Here is a 24,430-nt window from a genome sequence, read left to right on the forward strand (position 1 = left end):
TTCAATACAGTATGGTTTCAGTTTTTTAACAGAAAGCTGCAAATAGATTGACTTTCTATCATGATGGAAAAGGCCTTTAATTGACTTGTTTCAGTACCTCAAGTACCCCAAAAGTCTTGTCTGTATTGGGGATGTACGATTACTGGAGACAGAGTTTAGGTTTGTACAGCAGAGGAGTTTAACATGGGATTCAGTTTATCTTGTTATATTTCTATCATTAGATTTTGTAGCAATAACAAGAGCCACCTGGCAAATGATGCAGACAAATCTTGACAAATATTCTAAATAAAATATTGTTAAAATGCATGGCTTTGGTTTAGCTCATGCTGTAGAACCATTAGAAGCTAATACCAAGACTTCCTTCCTATATAAAGGTAAATTGACTCCATGGAAGTCACTCTGGGTTTATATACACAGTAATTTATTTGTAAATGCTTATGGAATATGCTGATTTTCCACCCCAGCCCACTCTCTCTAGCTTCTGAGTGCCTATACAAATATTCTTTTTGGAATAATTGTCTACCATTTAAAACATGAGCAAGCTTAAAACCTTTAAAAATAACTCATATTTCTAGCAATATCCACACCTTCTAATACAGAAAATCAGAGAGAGCAATCAGTACAGGGGAGGTTTACGAGGATAGACCTTTTCTTGTAAGCTGGTAGAGGGGCGCTGGATACACATACAGCCATTCCTGCAACCAGAAATGCATTGTGGATGAATGTGATCTGAAGGCCCATCTCCTTCTAAGGACCTTTGGAGGCAACTTTCATGTGTCCCACTCCTACTCACTTTGTAGCCTTCAGCCCCTGTGCTCATGAACTGTACAGTCTGTTCCAGCTTTGCTTCTTCTAAAATAGATTTTATAGAGAGAACTAACAATGAACAGTTGAATTAAGCACATTGGTAGAGCAGATACCATAGATCAGCTCAAGAATTGACATCCGAAAGGAGCTCATTCTGAATGCCTTGCAGGATGCAGGGAAACTGAGTTCGCGTCTATCTGTTTCAGTGTTGTACACCCCCTGGGTTTTCAAAGTCTCATGCAGGCATTCAGATATGTTTGCTGAGCAGCTGTTGAATAGACCAGTAGACCACAGAGGACCAGACTGTAGAGACAGGTAGAAAAATGGTCAAGATGGTTGTCTGAAGATAAGGCTTCTTATTCTTCCCCCGGGCAGACCCATGCCAGCCTTGCTTTCCACAGCATGTGCCTGGCACTGTGGACAGGCAGGGAGTACTTGGTTTGATCCAAAATACTGTCTCCCTACTCAATTCCTCTATTCAATATTGTAGCAAAATATGGTAAAAACAGTGGTGTAAATATGACAGCTATCTGTAGAGGCTCCAGGACAGTATCATCACAGAAAGGATTACTGTGCTCTGTAGCAAGTTTAAAATGCCTTTTTGAGGACTTTGTTATCAAAATTTAAACTTTCCAAAGGCAGCTTGAGCAATATGGGGAGAAATAATTTCTAAGAAACTGTTCTCTACTACTTTAGCTGGTGGGTTCCCTCACTTGGGGCTTGTTTCTTTTGCTTGTTTGGCGATTTTTTTCCCCACGTTTTCGCCTTTGGAACCATAGTATCATGTACAGAAACAACCATAATAAATTCATTATAGGTGAATTTTCTGTCAGTTCTAACTAGACAAAAATGCATGAAAAATAGTACTTTGTGCAGTAGGCTTTTGACTTCCATTTTTGACTAAATAATGTGTTACAAGGTACAGTGTAAATACAGAATGAAGAATTAGCAGCGCTTTTTATCAAATGAATTTTTAGCTTGGAAATTTTAAAGTGGAATTCTACTGATCTATGTGACCACTAGTTTCTGGGACTATGTTTACACCATGATCAACATCTTTGATTGTAGTCTGTGGTTTCACCACAGAAAGGAAATCTGTCCATTTTGGGGTGGAGGAGGATTGTTAATGCTATACAGTGATTAGAGAAGTGAAGATATTGCAACAAATCCACAGGCATTGAAGGAAGACTCTTAATCAATACCTAATCTCACGAAGAGACTTCCTTCAGCTGTGTAACAGTATCACAGTACAGACTTTCCTAAAAGGATTCAGGGGTGGATTGATTGGCATTTTTATGAAATGTTACATTACTTCAGCATTATATGCATATGATATACAATATGCATTTCAGTAATTCCTCAGCGTTTAAAAAATTATTCAAGTCCCATAGGTTTAAATATGTTGCTGAATAGCTCTGAGGTTTCCAGTGGGCTAAAAACTAAGCACAGAGTAAAGGGTTTTGAAGAATCTGGGCATAATTTTCCCTAATACTACAATTGATTTCAAAGGGACTAGTTATAGAGAAAGAATTTATTCATCTTGAGAAGAGGTGGCAGAATTATGCCTAATAAATAGAAAATTTGAAAAGATATTAGTTTTTATAGTCTATTCCCTCGACAATCTAAGATTGCTCCTTATAATGTTGAACGCTCTATTTTTTAGCACTGTATTTAGTTTCATTTTAAATGACTCAAACGGTGGTGCTTCCACTGCTTCCCTAGCCTATATCATAAATCTGTATGTGTATGTGTTTGCTTGATATTGCTCGATAAAACAGATACAACAGAATCTCAAAGAGACATTATAAAATTGCTCTTTCTTAATTCCCGTGAATGATTGTTTATTTCACTGTTGTCCTCAAGCATAATGATTTCTGCCAAAAGAAGCTGAAACGTAGGTTGAATTTGATTAATGAATACCATTATTTCCTGATAGCCTGGAGGATTTATCTTTATCTAAATATTTTTTTCCAGAACGAGCACTTTTAAAATTAGATTAAGTACTTCTATATAATGTCTATTTCAACTGCTAGACAAATCACCCTTTAATTCAATATACGTTACTATTCTAAGCTTTATCAAGTAATTTCCCAGGAATGTAGTATAGACCTGTTTCATTGGCCAAAGTAATCAACTTCTGCAACAACTTCAGCTTAAAAAGGAAGGAATGAAAACATAAGTGGAATGTGTTGACAATAATAGGAGAGCTAAAATGAGTGTGCACATTTTCAGAAAATGAATCCATAGATGTTCTTGAATTGCTTTTTTTAACAAGTACCACTGGGTATTGGTCAAAATCCTTATGTCTTAATTGTTGGTATCATGAGAATGGAGTTATGTTTCCTGTTTTTATTTTCCTTTTTTCATGAGTTCAGCAGCCTAAGCTTAGAAGGAAAACAAATAAGAAGTCATTTTCTCAAGTGAATCTAACACTTTTTTTAATTAGTCCCTTGTATTCTACAGTTAACCTTGATTGCATTTTGTATTTTAGATTTTCGTGCTTTGTATAATGAAGAATACTCCCTACTAATAATGTTAGTAAAACAAAAGAATAAACTGATACATTTTTCCACATTAGTAGTTCAGTTTATTTTGCTAAGCTCCTGTGCTCAAAAAGTCTTGATATGTCAATTTTGCTAATTTTTGCCCTCTACCTGTATGTGAAACTGATTACATTTCTTGATTTAGGGATTAAGAAGTCAATAAAAGAATTATCTGGGCTGGAAGACAGTCAGTCTTAACAAAATGTTAAACCGTGGATTTCATTATATCTGAATCTGCTTACTATATCTGACTACTAATATTTAATATTTGATGTATAACAGCTTATGAAATTTAAAGAAAAACAGTCTTGGTTTATGTAAATACATAGATCTTAGAGCTGCTGTAGGTAGAAAATAAATTCACAGAGAGAAATTAATTCCTAAGTAGGGAATCTTTTTCCCACTTATCTCTTACCTGAGCCCTTAATCTAGGGCGTTTTAGTGTTTCATGGAGCTCTGCCTTTGCAGATTTACCCCTGGAGAGCATATTAAAATTCTTAGTCCTGCTCCCTTAGAAACTGATACAAATTTTGTTGTTAGTTTCAATTGGAGCTGGATTAAGCCCATAGAAGAAGGCAAATCTGTGTGTTTTTTCTGAAATTGTTGATCTGTATATATGATTCAAAGGTAAAAATCCTGATCTAAGAGCTAGAATTTACTTCATACTGGAGAATCTATGCAAGAAATCTTTGGCCAATACTGGGTGGCTCAAGAGAGCTGTGCAGTGATTCGGGGCACAAGAATAGTTTTCAGGCTCCTTCAGTGATCAGATGTTCAATCTCGTGTCACATACATGCTGCACAAAGGGGTCTTGGAATCACACCTCAAAAGTCTCTGCAGCTGAAATGCTCCAAGATTCTCATGGGTGATGGGAATATGAGCCCTTAGGGAGAAAAAATCTCCTTCTCAAACTAAAAGGTATATCCATTTTTTGTTCAGGCTTCCAGTTTACCAGAACACGCAAAAAATATAGGAAAAAAACCCCCCAAAACTAAAGTGCCTTACTGCCATATAGCTATGGCTTTCTCAACATGTACTCCATAATATGGAATTCAGTCAAAGTTTATGGTTTGTTACTTCTTCTGTAGTTTGCGTCTTTTCCTTCAGTACTGTTTAACATGTCCCCGTCTATTCTCCTTTTCATTCTCAGGAGAATCCAATTTGCTTATAAAGTTCTCTTTCTTTCTCTTTCTTTTCTTTTTTTTTCCCCCCCTCTTTCCCTTTCATCCAGATGGAATACCATTTGCTTGGTGGGTTGGCCGTGCCAATGAAAAGCATCTTTACTGGGGAGGATCTCTTCCGGGCATTCAACAGTGTGCATGTGGACTGGAAGAAAGTTGTCTGGATATGAGATATTTTTGCAACTGTGACGCAGATAGAGAAGAATGGTAATAATTTTAACACATGTATGGTAGTGTCTGTGTGAGAGCTGGGAGTACATAGCAGAGCAATAAGTTTTGCTTATTTACAGCTGGGGAAACTTGAATGGTTTGAGTTTAATCAAATGAGAGTGAAAGTCAGCGTAGAATTTGTACTTCTGATTTCATCTTAAATTTCTTATCTGAACCAAAGTTCTCTCTCTGAAACAGGCCACAGGATGGGTTATTTGAAAGACCTTTTTGCTGTTGAGTGCTGAATCCAGTGTTTTTATTTGTTTGAAAATTTTCATTGACATTCAGTTGGAGAACTGCATGAATAAAAGCTATAGGAGGTTGGTGCTGTGGGTATTCTCCTGCTGAGAGGAGAAACTTCAGGCATAGACAGTAGAATTCCAGTACAGGCGGTTAAGACCAAGAAATCTGTACTATCCAAAGGACATGTATTTTTCTTATGAAACAGTGTACCTGTATGTGCCTGAATTTTCTTTTATATTGGGTCCCAAGCTTTTTTTGAGTCAATGGAAAGACTTTCTTTGACTTCAGTGGGGTCTAAATCAGTCTCCATAGAAAGTTTTAGACATGTGTCATGGACATTAAAAGCCTTGCTCAGTTTCAGAGTTTTGACTGTTCCCTGATGCTACAGGAATTGCCACATGCCACCCCGCAACTCCTTCGTCCATTCTCTGCACCCTTCAGAGACCCTCTGGCAGCTTAGAGCTAGTTGCTGTACTTTCAAATTCATTCCGTACTTGGGTTGGAGAGGATAGGAATGCCAGACAGGGTTGTTAAAATGGCAGTTTGAAACGCTGTGAAAATACCTGTGAAAACTTTGCTTCACCCTCTCTCCCTGCTAAATCATTGATGGGAGTTGCTGTCCTTTCTCTAAAACAAAATACTTTAACCTAGAGTTCTTTAGAAATTAAGAATAATGAAAGTAGACAAGAAATATAACAACTGTAAAGGCCACTGTGTTTGAAATAGTGTCTGAACTATGGAACCTGTGAAACCTTCACTTAAAAGAGAGTGAGTAAGCGACCATCAGGGTCCTTGAATCAAAAAGACTCATCCCTAGATTTTCAGGAATGACTCGTCATTTCAAGCATTGTGCTTTTTTGGATGCTCAATCTGTGGCACTTGGAGGAGGGCCTTCGCAGATGGCGTGGTGTGTTTACATGAACTCTTGGCATCCCTGGGGTCACTATGCCCTTTTGAAAACCATAATTGTAATGGTGTTCCTTTGAGAAGCTTTTTACGTAAATTTTTTTTTATGAATGCCATTTGTACAGAAAACTCTTGCTGTGCCTGTTAATCTACCTTTTCTTTAATGTTTGGTTATCATGAGCACTTTGGTGAGGTATGCACATGAGCATCAAAAGAATCTACTTTTACTGAGTGCCTGGCTCGATTAATTGTCCGTGTTTTACTCAGTTTGGTAAGCTGCCGCTCAAGCTGAGCGGGTCGTGTGATGCTGACAGACCATTTTGGTGATAGTGTGAGACTGCAGGACAGTGCAGCACAAGATCAGACAAACTAGTGCAAGGTGAAAACTAAATGTAGTTCTATAAGGTTTCAGCTGGGTTTCCTAGAGGAAATGAGACCTAAGAAAGTTGTGCTATGTGTGTGTTTATCTCCATTACCAGCCCCAGCCTCCCCAACCATTTTGAATATATTTCAAAAATATTTAACGGAGAAGTAGAAATCTCAGAAGTATTAGAAATTGCACATACTGTAAAAATTTTTGCTAGGTTGGGGGAAAAAAGTCAATTAAAACCTGCAAGAAGGAAGAATAAGCTTACAATTTTATTAGATTTCGGAAAAACCACATGGGAGAGAGATGTTGAAAATCTGGCTTCATTGCCTTGGCTGCTCACAGAGCTGCTTGTTTCTCCTAATTTCATGATGATAACAGGATACAGATAAAAGTTTCCTCAGCTAAACTGCCTATTGTTTGTTGGTTTGGGGGGTCTAGTTTGTTTTTTTTTTTTAATCCATTATAAATCTGGACTTCTGTTTAGCGGCATTCTAAATTGCAGGTTTCCTGTTTAAAAGCTGAAAAAGCCTCTGCAAACAGTTTCTAAATATAAGAAATTTCGTGCCTCTTGAAGATTGCTTTTGTACTGCTCTGCTAGAACACTGAGCCCCTGATATAAAATGAGTATTTGAATCTGAAACCTGCTGAGATCTGAACTGTGAATCTAACCTGTTATATATTTTAGAGGCAGGAGCAAGACAGTAGTAAATGCATTTATTTGCCTTCACATGAAACAAAATGGGTGCTGCAGAGTGGAAAACCAGAAAATCATTTTTGTTCCTCTTAGATAAATCAGACTACTCAAGGGTAGAAACTCGCCAGAATGGCTGGAGCCTCCTTCTGAAGAGGAGAAGGGCTGAGGATTTTACTTTGATTTTGTTTTCCTAGACTACCTCTTCAGTGAAGAAGAGCCTACTAATTTCTCTGAGCAGACAGGAAAGAAGAAAAAAAACAAAAAAAAACCCCAAAACAGAAACTGAGAGAAAACAGTAAAGAAAAAAGGAAAAAAGTCCTGAACCAGGTGTTTGGCAGAACACAATATGCACTTCCAGGCATGCTGACTTTTAAATGATATCTAAGCAGACACCTGAGCAAGCTGCTAACTCTGTCTCCTGCTTGACATGACGCTAAGTTAGTCCCTCTGGAGTTATGGTAGCCAGATGAACAGGAGTATAATTAGGTGTGTGCTATATGGGGAAGGCTCATATTGTTTTCCTTTTCTTCTTACTAAATCACTCTAGTGAAAAAAATCTTTTTCCATCCAGCTCCTCACTCCTTTCCTCACCATACTTCCATACTCTGCAATATGATGACAGCTAATTCTAATATGGTAGACTAGTGGAACAACTCCATGATATTTGCTGGAGAGTGGGAGAAGACATCTGCTGAGGGAACAGAGGCAGAAATCAGCATGATCCTGTCATAATGTTCTAACCTTGACCCAAAAAATGGGTCTGGAAAGGTGTTAAACGTGATTTGATTGTAGTCTATTCATACCTCTAAAGAGAAATTCTTGACTGCTGAAGGCTCTTTTATCTAGTGGGTGGGAAAAATCAGTGAGCTTCAGTGGCTGGAAGCTGAAGTGAAATACAGTCCAAAAAATGTTTCTTTCTCTCTCTTCCCCAACAGTGGGAATATTTAACTGTTGGAACAAATTATGTAGAGACAACACAGATTTGCCATGGCTTCCAGAGCTTACCTTGAAAGTAATTGTCTTTCTAGAAGATTTGCACTATTTCAAAAAGAAGGTATACTCTTGATGCAGGCATTATTGGGGAAAGGTGTTAAACTGATGTGAAGAATAAAGCATTTCTGAAATGGAGGCAGGGTTGTGTTATCTTCTGTCCACTCCAGCAATGCTTTGGATCCTTAAATAACCCTCCCAGTTTGTTTTTCGTTTCAAGCAAAATTCTTCTGTCTTGGCAATGAACGTCTTGCTGCTCACCAAACCTTTCATTTAAATGGGAGGAATCTCTTTCATGCCATGGTAGTATGTGACTGTCCTGATGTCCATTTGCTACTTTGGTCTCTCAGTGTCTAAAATCCATTTTCTGCTTCAAATGCAACCTCTTGACTGAAGCCAGTCATCAAACAAAACTTACTGACTGTATTGTCTGTAGACCCTTGTAAATCTGGGAAACTTTAAAGCTTTTTGTTCTGTATAGGAAGAATGGCATCTTTGGATGCCATTTTGTATAGGAATCTCAGCCTTCTCAGGAGAGAATGGTGGGCAGTGTCAATTCTGACCATTAATCGACTGGCCATCTTTCTATTTCTGTTGTCTTATTATTCAGGTTATACAAACATCCTCCTCTCTTATCTTCCAGAACAGCCCTCTTCACTGGGGCACTGAGCCTTCAAATCTTCTCATTTCCAAAGTAACATGCATTCACCTCTTTACTGTGCCTTTGGGGCATTGCAGGCATCAAGGAAACCACAGGACATTACAAAAAAAAAAAAAAAAAAACAGCTATTACTATTGTTGTCAGACCTACTTTGGCTCCCCCAGATCTATATTGAGTATACCCGCCTTTGATGGTTCGAGGAGCGAAACGCTGCAGAAGTGAATGGAGCCCTCTCTGGCTGAGCTGTATTTGTGTTAAATTGTCTGTGCCGGAGCCGGGGTGCTAAAACTGGAAGGACTGAGGAGAGCAGAGCCAACAAACCTGACAGCTGGCGAGCCCAGGTTTGACGGGGTTTGCCTGCCCCTGTCCTGCACCGAACCACTGTCCCCGAGGCAGGACAAGCTAGTCTGCACCATGGTGTGTGTGAGCTGCTAAATAAATCCTGCCAGCGGTGACCTGGCCCGCACAGAGCTGTCTTGGAGATCTGCCTTCATGACTGCATTTGTCAACAAACTAGATAAGCTGCCTGCCGAGAGCTGGCTGCAGCAGCCCCCTGAGGTGGCACGAATCAGTTCATTACTATCATTACCAAACTCTCTTTCTCTGCACCTCTCTCCTAGTTTCAGCAGCAAAATAAATCCACTGCATCTTGCCTTCACCTGTTAAATATGTCCCCTTCTGCTGCTGTTTTTTCTTTATTGTGACTGTATGTTATTGTACTCGGTAAAGCATCTTTGGATGCAGCTGGTAGGAGAGAGAGTAATTAAAATGTATTCCTTTGGATTATTAATGATCTGTCCTGCACGAGGCTCAAAACTTTATCTGATGGAAGCCTTTTTTAATGGCCAATTCCTCATGCTGTTCATTGACATCTGCTGATGATAGTTTTCTTTTCCCCAAATGCACTGTATTCATGAAAATCTGTACTGCATATCTGATCTACTGAGGCTCAGACCCCACCAGAGTTTTCATTAATATACAAAAAGAAAGCATACCAATAGGGGACCATATGAGAAGAAGTTATATTTAATGGCACCACAGCTCTACCATCTGTTAGAAGAAATGTGGAAACAACTACCTAGAGGTTACCAGTTTATGATGGTTTATGCTGTTGGGTTACCATAGCGTGAGGGGTTTTTTAGTATACTTTTATTAGGACATAGGAAAAAAAAGAAGTCCCATAATGTTGTCATCAAAATAGGTATTCATCATTCACAGGTAAGACTACCTGCGCTACATTTTAAATGATCCAGATGCTGCACTATCACCTTTAGCATTTCTGTACTTGTGATGAAACTCTTTTTCCCCCCCCCCCCCATATATAGAAAATTTATTTGAGGTGTAACATTTCTCATAACTTATTGAGGGAGTCCTTTGGGTAGATACAGATATGAGTCTTCAGTCATGGATGCACAAATGACATCCAACTGTATTTAATACCCATAGTTAAAAATAATTCAGTGATTTGAAGAGAATTGTTGGATTTTTTGTTTTGTTTTTCCTTGTGGGAAGTACAAATCGATACTACTTGTAATGTGAAGAGTTCAGAGTAAGGGCCATTCATTGAGGGTGCTTTCCACATTGAAAAATATTCAATTTTTTCATCTGAAGTTGTTCGGAAATCAGATAGAAAAAAAGTTACTTCCCGATTTTATTAATTTATTTGCACCATTTTCTGCACGCAAACAACTCCTTTCAAGAATGGGATGAAATCTGCTTTATTTTGTGTGAAAACAGGACCTAGCTCACATTTCTGACCAAAAAGCACTACCTCCCAGGACCTTCCTGCAGGCAGGCACCCCCCAGAGGTCTCAGTACTTCTGAGAAGTAGGCTGTAGCATTTTACAGCAGGCACAGGGGAGTGGAAGTGGTAGCAGAGGGCTGTGTGAAACCTGCTAAGAGAAATCAGGCAGTGTTTTTGACTAAGCTGAGAAGCAGCTGTGGAAAACCAAATGCAATCTGTTTTTAAGTGTATGTTAAATGTTAGATTAAAACATGTATATGTAAAAGCTAGCTCTGGGAACAAAAACAAAGATAATGACTCTAACAAGGCTATATTTTTGTTTAAAAGATATAAAATCATTTATGCACCCATCACAGTGTAGATGCTCTCTATCAGAAAATATTTTTTTGAAAAGTATAATAGATTAGAAGTGACCCCCCAAACCTTTCTCAGCCAAATCTCCAAATATTTTACCCAAAACCTGGAATACTTGTATTTTGTAATGGCACAGTAGTGCCTCCAGAAAATTATTGTTCAGGTATATGATGTTCTCTTGCTGTGCTCTTAGGCAGTTTTCCCATAATTCAGATGCTGCCATAATGCAGCACAGAAAGAAGAGAGAAATCCTGGTGCTTAGTAAGAAGTGGAGTCTGAAATAGTTCAGCTTAAGACCAGGAAAGCAGAAGACTCAAGCTTTATCATCCACAAGGCACAGCATAGTGTCTCCAAATCTCTTTTTTGCTTTTCTTAGCTGAAACATCTTAGGTGCTGATATTTCACCCAAAACTTGATTTCTCACAATGATAATAATGCTAAACTGAAAATATGTAAGTTGTTCCCCATCATTAACACTTTCTCTGGAGGGCAGAATGTTTCTAATAGGCTTTAGTTCAAAGTGTCTGTTTGTATGAGAATATGTATCCATACATACTTCTTCTCTTTCCATGTGTGAGAGAATAAAATATATTTAATGTGCTGTCTGAGCTTCAAGAGGAACTTGATTGAGTTTTCAAGGCATTAACATAAAAATGATGATTTTCATTAGTCCTAGAATATCTTTCTTTCTCACAATTGAGCTATGCTACTGAAGTTCTCTGTGACACTGGCATATAACTAGTAAAAACTCAGAGTCATAAAGTTCGATATAAAAGAACTTTGTACAATATAACAAAATACCTAATAAGCAATACAGTTTTCAGACATGTGCAGTAGATTTCTTAAAAATGTCACCATTTCATTTCTTATAGATATCTTCAGTGATAACTGAGGGAAGATACTGATTTTTATTTTAATACTGATCATAACTGGTCAAATGTTTGCACTATTTTTCAATGAAAATTTTTGGGGAAACCTCCCTAAATATTTTTTGTGAAAAATCTTTTTTAAAAAGTAAATGTCAGCTTAGTTATGCATGTATATATTGCATATTTTTATGTCCTCCTTCTTTACATCTTTATGCCTTGCTTTCATTCTTGCTGCCTACTTTTCTGTCTCCCACTGACAAAACCACTTTATTTAATTTCTTATCTTCCTAAGAAATACTCAGATGGACCCTTTTTTTACAATCATTTTCAATCTGTTGAGAGCATTTTTATTAACTTTCAAAGGCTGATACTATAAGTTATATGAGTACCCTGCTGAGAGATTCCATGAAGAGATTTGGGGACTAGGTACTTTTGACCCATACATGGTACTTCTCCTTCTGAGTCTGTATTGAAGTCATCACTCTGCCTGATGTCTGGGAATTTCATCTTTCTGCACTGTATCTGTCATTATCTGTATGTCAGACATCTGCCAAAGCGACAACAAAATGTTAGGGGCAAAGAGGGTATGTCTCCTTTTCCCTTGGAATTACCAGATGCTTAACTGTGCTACATGTAATTAGAAATGATGAAAAATAAATGAAATGAGTGCAAGCTATAGCAAAAAGATCAGAATACCCCTTCTAATTTAGGTAAGGTATTAATCAGAATAGAGGACTTATTCAGCTAAGCAAACATCTGAGGTTGTGTCGGAATGACACAGCTGCGTTGCTCATATTATTTCTTTGAGAAAATAGTGTGTCCCTTCCTGCAGGAACTGTAATGAGAGGACCTTTTGTGGAAGGTAAAATTATGAGAAGCCTGTAAGTAGCCCAGGCAGTCTGCCCCGGCGGTCCCAGTGGTCTCACTCAAAAAGGAAGGCAAGAATACCTGGTATGCAGATTGCTTGGCCGTGTAGAGGTAGGGCTGCTTTCCCCCTCAAATTACTGAGATTCAGCTCAGTGGTGGATGTTCTGCAGGGCTGATGTGCCCACATTCACAGCAGACCTCAACTCGGAGCAAAAGAGCTGGAAGAAGAAAAGCTCATGGCTATGGAGGGGAGGTGCCTACATTAGACATGTAGTAGCGCTTGCCTCGTTCTGTGGTCAGTGGTCAGAGAAACAGCTCCAGAGGGCAGTTCAGCTCTAGTGAGATCAGGAGTTAAATGCCTGGAGAGCTCAGTTAAATCCCCGAAGTAGGGTGGAATGACTCCACAGCTGTACACGCTGCCAGAGACAAAGCCATGAAATCATCTCAGGGACCAGAGGGCTGCCATGAAATGCCATGCTGCATTTCAAGGACAGCACTTTCCCTAGGACTCTCAGAGTAAAAAAAAAATAATGATCATCCAGAGACCTTTCCATCCTACTCCTTTTTAGCAGCCACATGCAAGTTAGTCACAGGATAAGCCCAGCTGATAGAGACTGTAGGTTGACAATGCAGTAAATCAGGCTACAGTACTTCAGTTGCTTGACCAAAAATCTCACAGGCACATGATGCAAAGGGCTGATTCGGTGGAAACTTGCTCTGCCAATTCAATGTTCTTCAAAAATGCGCACAGTCAGTTGTGCACTAGTCATCTTGAAGATGGATCCTGTACTGTCTGGCTGCTCCACGCTAACAGTATGCAGGATCAGGTGTCATGTGTCCTCCTGCTGCTGGGATAAAACATAAAGCCAGCATAAATGCTGTACTTGTCTCTGGCTACCTAACAGAAGGTTAGACTTGGGCTTATACCTGATCCACGTCAAATTCATTCTGCTGAGGAAATTTAATATACCCCATTTTACAGTGATGTCCATCAGAGATATGCTCTGCTTCACTATTGTTTTGCATATCTAAAACACAGTCACAGACCATGCCAGACAGTATCATGTATCAAAATGCAGTGTCTTCAAGGATCAGTATTATGTGTGAGTATAGATCACATATACACACGTGTGAGTGTGTGTATCTTAAGCAACAGGAACTAATCACAAGTCTTCTAGGTAATTTTGTAAAGACCTTCCGTCTTTAACTTGCATGACGAAAGCTGAGGATTTTGTCTGTGGTTTATCTGTCTCTTTTTTGTTTGTTTATTATAATCCAGGACAAATGATACTGGCCTCCTTGCTTTCAAAGACCATTTGCCTGTAACTCAGATAGTGATCACTGACACGAACAGATCAAATTCTGAGGCTGCTTGGAAAATCGGCCCTTTGCGTTGCTATGGAGACAGTGAGTACTAGCTCTTCTCAATTTCCATAGGTACAGAATGTCTCCTCTCTTTTGGTTTGTTTGTTTGGGGGGGTTTAAGGGTGTGGGGGTTTTTTGTTTTTTTTTTTTTTGCTAGAAGGTGCCTTTCCCTGAGCAGCTCACAGCTGCTGTCCTGTGCCCATTAACTATAGAGAAGGGGGTTGTCATTTGCAGGGCAGTTCTGGAACGCCGCGTCCTTCAACACCGAGGCCTCCTACCTCCACTTCCCCACCTTCCACGCTGAGTTCAGCGCAGACATCTCCTTCTTCTTTAAAACCACCGCCCTGGCTGGCGTCTTCTTGGAAAACCTGGGGATTAAAGACTTCATACGTGTTGAAATAAGCTGTAAGTGTTCCCACTGAGTATGTTTTCCATATGCCCAATTTGATAGGAGCTGGGAAGCAGGAAGGATGGTTTTTCTTCTGTCTTGGGACTGTCAGAGGAGACTGAAGAGGGAATAAATTGGAGATGTAGAGACTCATTGGACTGGATGCAAATGATGTAGACTCAATTCCCTCTCCTGTCAGAGTTTCCCTGTATACCCTTGGTCATTACACTTAATCTTGCTATGACTCAGTTAGTTTGTCTTTCATGAAGAAAGAGATAACATTATTTATCTTTCCATCCCTTAATTTCTTCCCGTTTTTTCTCTTTAGAGAAAGAGCAGTAGATGTGCCTGTAGGTTGTAATTTTAATTGAGAGATGTAAAATTTAATACAAATCATTCAGATGGTTACTTTTATTATTGTACCAGTGTCATATCCAGTGTTTTAGAGGAATTCAGCATCTATGGTACAACTATGAGGGAGGGTTTATGAAGGCTAGGAGGCTAATGTAAGAGGAGTCAGTCACAGTTGTAATGGGTCTTGAATACTTTAAAATTTAGTTAATGGCTGCAGTGTACCTGTAACTCAGTGTATAAAAGAGAAGAGTAGGGAACTTAGCAGATTTAGCCTCACCCCTGTTCTGATGACTTCAGATATTTATAAGTGACAAACGGGTATTGTGGCTTTGAAGTGAAATATGACTCTTGTATTCCAAATTCTGTCAAGCTTAGGAAAAACAAACTGAGTGCTATGCATTTTATAATATGCCTATAATAACCCCAACATAAAATTGAATAAAATAGGGCCCCAAGGCCCTTTGATTCATTAAACCAATGGTAAATGTCATGGTGCATTATCACAAGGTAATGAGGTATGATTTACTGTTAATTGCACATCAAAGTCCAATTTGGTTGTACTTCAGTGTACTGCATTTCATTTTCAGGGCCATAGAAATAAAAATGGCAGTTTGATATCAAGTATGATAAATACTGCAAACCGCTAAGATGACTGTTTAGTGAATGCTTTCATATCTGCAGTAAACACACATGCAGAAATGAGTTATTTAAAAGTTTGAGGAAAGTCTTTTCTTTTAAACTTTAGTCTTCTCATTAGTAGTTTTGTGTTGTGTTTCTTGCTGCCAGATGGAATTTGCAGCCTGAAGGAAGCTCTGCAGACCAGCTGCTTAGAAAGGAAATGGCCTTTCAGCAGATGCAGGAGCTCGGAATAGATTTTTGTCTATCCCCATGAAGTATTTCCTATCTTAGCTATCTAAGGAGCACCTTTGAAAACCAGACCTGTCCGATTTGTTGGGCTTGAAAAAACAGGTTTTTATGAATTTTTAATCCACTACCTTCTGGTTGGTGTGCAGTCTGCAGACCTGATCCTTGCTCTCTCTGGTTGTATTCAGCATTTTAGGGAGAAAAAAAAATCAGGAACTAGAATGTTAAAGAGTTTTAGGCTTTCATCAGAGCAAGATGAGCTACTTATTATATGATTTTTGCTTTCCAATTATAATATTGTCTCTAGGAGCCTTGCTCTCTGTGGGCATGTATGACATATGCCCCTCTAATTTGGGATCATCAACGAACTAGTCTTTCTTGTCTGTTTTTTCTTGCTTCCTGGGTCAGGCTTATTCATGCAAAGAAATGCTTGGAGGTTTCTCTCCTACTGCATACTGCTAAGTTCTGTGGTTGCTAAATATGTGCATATTGAAAGATTTTGTCAGAAAGAGCTCCTTCGTCCTTTCCACCATCTTAGCACTATTGTCCAAAAGCTTTTGCTACCACTGCGTGACTTTAGTACAGTATTTGGCACTTTTATTTCCAAAAGAGAATAAACTACCATTTCTAGGGCACAATAATTGTTATAGCAAAAAAGATGGGTACCCACAGCCAAGCATAATCACAGCAGAGATCAGTGAGGCCCCAGGCTTAGATTTACATATAAGCTGCTGTGTAGGAGATGGGAGGTAAATGATGCTGTACTATTTGCTGGCATAAAAGTTAATGGACCCTGTATTTATGTAAGATTTCTTGATGTCAAAACCACTATTTAATTCAGACCTTCATTTCCTCTTCACATCTATGTATCTGTTCCAGCCCCCAAGGAGATCACCTTTTCCATAGACGTTGGAAATGGTCCCATGGAAGCCACAGTGCAGTCTCCCACACCCCTGAATGACAACCACTGGCACTACGTTCGAGCGGAGAGGAACCTCAAGCAAACCTCTCTTCAAGTGGACAGCCTCCCCAAGAAGGTCTTGGAGGCACCTGCAGAGGGCCACTTCCGTTTGCAGCTGAACAGCCAATTATTTGTAGGTAGGGAGCATTTAAGGGTTTCTGTGGATGCCTGCAATATTTTTATGTCCAAACCTGGTAATGGGATTGTTTTGCCACTGAGCTTGGGTATGGCAACCTCTTCTGCCTCCTTCTCTTCCACCCCTGGCATGGACAGTGTAAAGCAAACCCATACTACTGCCTCTACACTCAAAGCATTAGTCATACATATTTAGTGCCAAAGAATTCTGTTTGGTATTTCCTCTTGTTCAGCTGTGTAATTTGCTGTAGTGGATGTGATCTCTCTTGTTCAGATGCGATGTAAAAGGCACAAATTCTTCATGCAAGTTTCTGGGGCAAAACCTTCTGATTATGTTATGTACTCAAAACCTGTTCCTTCAAACGCTCCTGCCAAAACCTTCATTGGGCCCTAGAGTGTATGTGTGAGAGAACTATGAATGCAGTCAAAGCAAATATAGCTATTTTAACTGCAGGTGATCTGTAAAAAAAATCCCTTTGTTTATGTATGGTTTATTTCCCTATCTCCAATGCACATGAAACATAGACTGGTACCGGCTTGTACTTGATAATTGAATCAGGGACTACAGATGGTCTTTTGCCTTTTCTGTACCTGAACACTCCCCTTCTGATCAGGACCATAAATAGCTAATTACTGATTCTTTTCTTAAAATGGATTCTCTTAGCTGAAATTCTGTAACAAACCTCAGTCTGTCAATACCACACTTTATTAAAGCTTACCTATGTATCCAGACCCTTTAAGAAGATTTGGAGGTGTTTATCTGAGATCTCAGCAAGTTATGTATGCAGTAATTACTGGGCTTTGAATGGAAGAAGTGAATCTGTTAATAAAGTGATACAGCTTCATCCATGGCCATGAGTCCTTCCCTCATAGCAGTTGATTCATACCTGAAATAATCTCTGACAGACTCAGCCTGAGAAAAATTCACCAAAGAACTCAGAAAGACAAGTTTAAGACTGTCACAGTGTGAGGTTTCTGTTTTGTGGAGTGATGAATGATGTGTTCCTCAATTGTCAGGATGCTCCTAAGAGCTGTTCTGTGAGCAGGGGGCCTGGAGGCAGTCAGTTGTGTTGCCTCAGACATCTTAGGGACATGGGAAGACATAGGACATAGTTACTTTGTCTCACCTGAGGATTGAACACTTCTAACTGTGCAGTAGTACGATTGCATTCAGTTGTCCCTCCACACTTTTACTGAACCTGAGCGAAAGGAATAGAAAACCTGCTTCTTAGGAGCGTTTTTTGACCTTTAGCCACTGCAGAAATGCATATTGAAGGCCAAGATTTTCCAAGACTTTCAAAGACTGGAAGGGATGGAAACCTAAACAGCCTTCTCATTCTGATGCTGTTTGTCCCCAGGTGCTTCAGGGAAAGATGGCAGAAGTCCAACCATACACAGATGCGGCATAATTTGTCTCCACTGAAGGTCTCATTCCAATCTCTAATAGGAAGCAACTGATTTAATACCTGAACCATGTGGAGTGAATTTTATCCTATCTGGAAAAAAAATGAATAAACAACATTTTAACATTGTAAAAGGGAAAGAAGCAGCAGCCCATAATAGTATTTCTCCCCTCCATAATCCACGACATACTTGTTTCTACAGATGCAACATTGTGCACACTGATGATGATTAAGGAGTTGCCACAATTAGTATACATATTCTTAATTAATAATCTATATAACTGACATGATTTGCTGTTTTAAAAATGCTCCTAATATCTTTTAATTTAATCTCCCTATTTCATTCCATTTAAACCTGGAACTTTGTTTCCATGGTGGAAGTGGCTAGTCATCAAGATCTAACTGTTTTTTTTTTGTTGTTGTTGATTCTTCTCCAGAATCAATTCAAATATTTTGTAAACATCATAAATAAGGCTCAATGACAACATTTAATTTAGTTTATTTATATTCTGGAAGGATTTATTGATCCTCTGGGATGAAGGAACTATATTAGTATCACACAGCACTGTGATGATGGTTGAATGGAGATTCAATGTAGCTTTCAAACCATGATCTTTTTTCCTATAGCCTGAGAGATATCAATGTATGCACAGAATATGTGAGTCTGTTTTGTCTTGGTTTCTTTTGCGGTTATACATAGTAGATCTTACGCATAAAATGAATTTGGGCTTCTATAAAATTTGACTAGAGGGGATTATTGGCATATAATATTTGTCCAGATTTTTCCTCCTTAACCCAAGAACCTGGTACATTTAAGACTGTATGTGATAGAAGGATTTGGCTCTCAGGTTTTTATGTTGTTTGTTTTAAAGTTGGTCTGTCAAACAGACTTTACCTTCTGTGACTTATATCAAAGGAAGTTGAACAGAAGCCTTCTCCATAAATGTTAACAAAACAGACATAGGCAGCCTTGGAACTGTGTTTCGTTTACTTCTAATCTGGTGATACTGCTATCTGAGTAAGTTAATCAACCTTTAAATACTTTGCAAGGAGGGAGTTAAGAAGGCCTATCTGTCTTTGGAAGTTTATCTTGAGATTGACTGACTTCATTATTTTAGGAGATTCAGGCTTTTACTAAAGATTTTCCAATGACTAAGCACAGAGAAGGATTTCTCTTTTGCGTGTGTAGGTTCTTTTATGTCCGGTAAGGGACGAGTTCACACTGCAGTTTCCCTGAGCGGAGATCTCAGTGCTGTTTCTTTCTCATTTAGCCAGCTATCTATTTTCATGAAAATTGGGAGAACATAATATCCTCTCCGTTAAATTTGGGCAAGGAGTTTAAAAATATCAGGATTCGGAGATTAAAAGGAACCACATATTGAAATAAATACTCTTTTCCATAAGAAACCAAACCAAAAACTGCCAAACCACAACACCTCTCTAGTCCTTTTAGATAGAGGAAAAGTTGGTTGTGACCTAACACAAGACAGTGAAAGATGTGAACTTCATTTACCTTGTGGATACTAACTAATGTATAATGACAGTGAGTTCAGTGGTCATGGCTGGTCATTCTAGCAGAGAAATCCAGGTGTTCGGAGACAGTGGGCAGAACCTGGGGAGTATCACCATGATTTATTTTGTTCCTATGCTAATTTTAAGTTTTTCACATTCTCGAACTTCAGCCGATCTGGGATATTTCCAGGGTAAAATTCAATTTTCAGCTTGCTCTATGTTCTTAGATATAACTATGAGTGCATTTTAGTATTTCTAAGCTGCATTTCTGTGGTGTAACTCCGATAGTTAATCATGTCTTACTGGGCTTGAACTGACATTATGTTACTTGGAAGCCCAATACTATCTATTAGAAAGCTTCCTTTGGTCACTTATGGGCCTTGAGAAGCATAAAGCAGCCACAATTCATTATTTGCATACTAATGCACCTACAATACTCTCATTCTGGAACTGGTACTGCATCACAGATAGGGAAGTTCATACTTGTTTTACATTGCCTGGGAAGATGCACTCAGGTGGTGACTTCTGTTTACCCTGAGGCCTCTTTTATGCATCAGTATGGTATAAAAAGGAGCTGGTAAAGCTGAGGATCTGTCCGTATGCGCATGCTACTCATAATAATCACAGAAATACTATAATTAAGGTGTCATTTCTTTCCTTATTGCCTATTCTCCGTTCAGTTCTGCCCTGCCACCTTTCATTGCCCTGTTGTGTGTTTGATTCAATGGTCTTGGCTGCTCCTGCACTTGCTGACATGACATCTGCCCAGCACTTGTGTCCTCAGGGGATGTTCCACTTGGGGGAGCAGAACCTCAGCATCTGCTTTGACCGGGCCTGCCAGCACACCGCATGGCACAAGTAAGAGATCATCACTGCAGGATGTTCCCAGGATTCCACTGCAGTGATGATTTCTTATACATGCCATGTAAAATAAGCCATAGAAAATGGGTCCCTTCCCGTTGGATCCACCTGGTGATAAAACCAAAGGGAGGGGAGTCAAAATGGAAGTGTTCCTGTCCAGTCCTTCTCCTTTCATCTCCCTCTCATCCACAGCAACACAATGTGACAGATTGAAATTTGCAATTCTTGTTGTATTCCATCACTTCCTATAAATACAACCTAATAATGTGTTAAAAGCCATCCTGCCTGACTATATTCAATTACAGTTCCTCTCCGTTAAGGAAATGGTCTTTTCAGTTATGCATAATCAGTAAGAGACAAAAGTGTAGGTTAAATAATGTTTGTATGATTAGCTGGTGTATTTAATGTGTAATTGACTTACAAAGCACATATGTATTTATCGAGGTAGTACCAGAAAGACTCTTTCTACAACTGCACTTATAATAATTTAGAATAAAGCCAGAAAGTCTGCTTAAGGCCATCATTGGCACACACAGACTGTGCAGCAGGCTTCTGAGATAGTTTTCTGTGTGTGTGAAGAGAAAGGGAAAAATGAATTTTTCATTGTCAGTAGACTGAGGATTGCTCAAAATCAAAAGAGCTGGAATTTTAAAGCAGCCTAAAACAATTAGAAACCCATTTCTGCCTTTCTTTCAGTGAGTCATGTGTATCTAAATGATTTAGGCTGCTTTATAATCCTTAGTCATAGCATGGGTGTCCCGACACCTGGCTATATTTGTTGTATTAATTTAAAGAAATTACAGTAGAAAGAACAAACTCAGAACAAACTTATAAGCCAGATAATATCAACTTCACCAAGCTCCGCACAAAAACAGGCCAAGGTAGCATCACTTACTCTGGAGGGAGAGGCAAAAATCATCCAGGAATATGTTCAGGAATGTATTTGAAGATAGGTCTAGCCAGTTGAAGAAAACTGCTAAAATGCCCAAATAATAAACGGATTTGATGAGTAAATACTGTGTGGATCTAGGATCAAGTAGATGGTCTCCAATAAGCTCTATACTTGCTAAATGTTAGAAGAGGAAAAGAATCATAAATGGGTTTTACATATGATCGCTCACTTTTTCACTTTCCAAGGTGCTTTAGAGATCAGTGAGAATATGGGCAGTTCAATAAACATGACATCTGTCGTACAGTTAGAAATAGTTTTTTATTCATTCTTTAACTGTTACAGCTGGGATTTGTATGTGTGCAGACACCAGAGTCAAGGACTCTGTCTTTTATCCTTGTAAAATTTGTGGTTGCTTCCTATGCAAAAGAAAATATAGTAACCAGCAATTTTAAATTTTGGGCGCTAGGCATTGCTGAAAATGCCCGTATGGTACATATCATTTTGGAACAGAATCTACAAAGAAAAGGATCATTTCTGCACAGTGCAGTAAATGCAAATGTCCCAGTTCTTCTGCTCTGATGCCTTTTAAAATAAGTAAGCTAACATTTGTACATCAGAAAAGAGAACTTGGCTGAAGAAGTGTTTGAAAATATTTTTTCAGTGAGAAAGGCACCATAAAATTAACATAAAATAAACTTCCTTCTAGGCTCTCATTTAAATCCAAGGCCTATGTATTTCTCTGATTAACATGCAAGAAAGCAAAATATGTCAGAATAGTAGAGCAGAACAATAAGGCTTTGGTGAGATTGGTTTTCAGCCTGGTGTTTCATTCTCTTAGTTTGCAGCAGCCTGGTTTTAATTAAACAATATATGACGAAGCAGATGCTGTTCTCCAAGGAATTCATTAAAAGACATAATTTCTTAGTTGATGCATTTTGACGTAGGAAAAGCTTCTATGGAAGAATGGTTTGGAAACATAACTTCTTTCCTACTCTTACACAGGAGATGCATCACCAGAAAAGCTAACATTTCAGAGCCTACAAAAACACTGTTAAGTCTTGAGCCAGAATTAGATTTCTCAGCAGGGAAGTTGCAGTAACTTCAAAAGCAAGACACTGGCAACTGCCAAACAAAGCCTTCAATAATGAAAGTATTGATATTTTTACAAAGTAGTCTTGTCATCATCATTAATTATTATCATTGTCAGAGACCATCTCTTATGGGAAAGGTGTCTTTATTATAAACAGGGATCACCATTAGCAATTTCGGTGGGCAGATAATAAACTAATTGGTCTATAGTGTCTGAACTGCCCTCTTGCCTAGATCCATACAGCTCCAGTCTTCACAAAGAAATGCAATTATGTTTAACAATTGAAATAAATGACACTATTGTGACCCAAACTCACATTTTGTGCCTCCAACAGCCATTCACATGCAACATCATGTTGTTCAGTCATGCATGAATTCTGCTTCCAAAGCCATTTCCCCTCAGCCAGCAGGCCTGATGCTGAACATGATTCATCCTTGTTGTCCGGACTAGCTAGGGTGTTATTTATGTTCTGTACTATGGCAACAAATAGAAAAAACATTTTAGGTTTAGATTTCTCATGCATTAGGTGATATGCAGACTTGTGATAAAGCAGCTCATCTTTTCCCAAATGAATCTGCAGTCTAAATGCCAGATAGGGCAGTAGATAAGACTGAAGAGAAGAATGGCAAGCTGAAAGTGTCACATGCACCTTTTTATTCCTTTCATAATGATAAAGAGAGACCTTTAGTTTCCAGGGCTGTCCATCTGTCATCTTTTGCAACTGTAGGCATTGATATATAATAGATAATATTTTTTAAACTTCATGGGTTCCTATTTGTACCTCTGGATTGTCCTTCAGGGCTTCAGTTACTTTACAGACTCATCAATGATTGCATGTCCTTTGCCCTCTCTTTCTCAGGAGGAACTGCTTCCAGACAAAAGGGGTTTTTGGGATGCATACGATCTCTGCATTTAAACGGGCAAAAACTTGACCTTGAAGAGAGAGCTAAAATGACCCCTGGTGTTAAACCTGGATGTCCAGGGCATTGCAGCAGTTATGGTAGCCTGTGCCATAATGGAGGAAAATGTGTGGAGAAGTATAATGGTTATTCTTGTGACTGTACCAACTCAGCCTATGAAGGACCTTTCTGCAAGGAAGGTAGGCAGCATGCTTTGATCCTAAGCCCTTACACGTCAGCTTGGTGTACCCCATATTATAAGGATACATTCTAATATCAGCTTTGCCTTGAACACCACTAAGGGTTTACCTTAAATGAGCTATGATCTCTCATCTTGTTGATTTCAGTGATAGCCTCAGAAATTATAAATAGTACTGGTTGTACTACCTGTTATTAAAGTTACAAACTGTATCCCAGTGTGATTTCTATATTCAATTACATATAACTTGGCCCAAACATTATCCACTGAGGCTGAAATTTTCCATCGAGGTTGTCTGCTCATGTCTGAATGTTTGGTGTGCTTGCTTTTAAATCTCATCCAGCTTGCTCCACCTTAATAAAATCTTGAGAACTTTTCTTTGCAGAGTTTTGGAACAATGGTTGACAAAGACGGATAGTCTTTTTATGCTTGTTGCCATCCCTGTGACAATGCTGAACTTGGCCACCCTAAGAGATGTTAAAAGTAAGCATGCATCATTCAGGAGAAAATTGATTTGAACAGTTCAGACTATGATGAGTGTATTCTCACTGAACCTGTTTGCTGACTCTTAGGAGATATAAGCATTTGACCAGACTAAGGAGCAGGGCAAATAAAGAACATCCAGTTTAGATAATATGCTCTTTGGGAGAGGAAGAAACTACAGAAATTCTGCTGAATAACAGCTAGGTGCAATGTGAGCATTTTAATTTCCACGGCTGCCCTTCACCTTGCAAATGCTCCAGGTTTGTTAAGTGGGCCGCATCATCTGCTGGTGTAAATCGGCCTAGTTGTACTGCAGTCCATAGAACTATGCCCACTTACATGAGCTGAGGATTTGGCACCGATGTCACGAGAGGCATGTTGAATGACTTCATAGTGTCCTGTTAGGAGGTGGCCCCGCTGCTATAAGGATGGAGCTGCTTTATTGAAGACAGTACTTGCAATCAACTTATAGCAGAAGACATCACCATAATGAATTTACTGTGCCTCATATGAGTAAAACTGCTGTTGTCACTTGCATGTATTTTGTGGCCAGACTGTATTGTGTGTATACTGAAAACACAAGTG

General features: G+C 38.9%; 1 protein-coding gene across 5 annotated transcripts in view; it reads left to right on the forward strand.

The window, feature by feature from the left end:
- Positions 1-24,430, forward strand: part of CNTNAP5 (contactin associated protein family member 5) — a 299,019-nt gene that overhangs the window by 234,430 nt on the left and 40,159 nt on the right. For 4 of the 5 annotated variants that reach the window (XM_026118441.2, XM_026118442.2, XM_064514743.1 and 1 more), the window contains 5 exons: positions 4,582-4,738; positions 13,719-13,846; positions 14,039-14,209; positions 16,290-16,508; positions 23,124-23,363. In XM_026118441.2, coding sequence (XP_025974226.1) covers positions 4,582-4,738; positions 13,719-13,846; positions 14,039-14,209; positions 16,290-16,508; positions 23,124-23,363 — 915 coding nt within the window. The remainder of the gene's footprint in view (positions 1-4,581; positions 4,739-13,718; positions 13,847-14,038; positions 14,210-16,289; positions 16,509-23,123; positions 23,364-24,430) is intronic. The other variant, XM_064514741.1, reaches the window with a different exon arrangement.

Source organism: Dromaius novaehollandiae, chromosome 7, assembly GCF_036370855.1.
Source record: "Dromaius novaehollandiae isolate bDroNov1 chromosome 7, bDroNov1.hap1, whole genome shotgun sequence".
Classification (NCBI taxonomy): Eukaryota; Metazoa; Chordata; class Aves; order Casuariiformes; family Dromaiidae; genus Dromaius; species Dromaius novaehollandiae.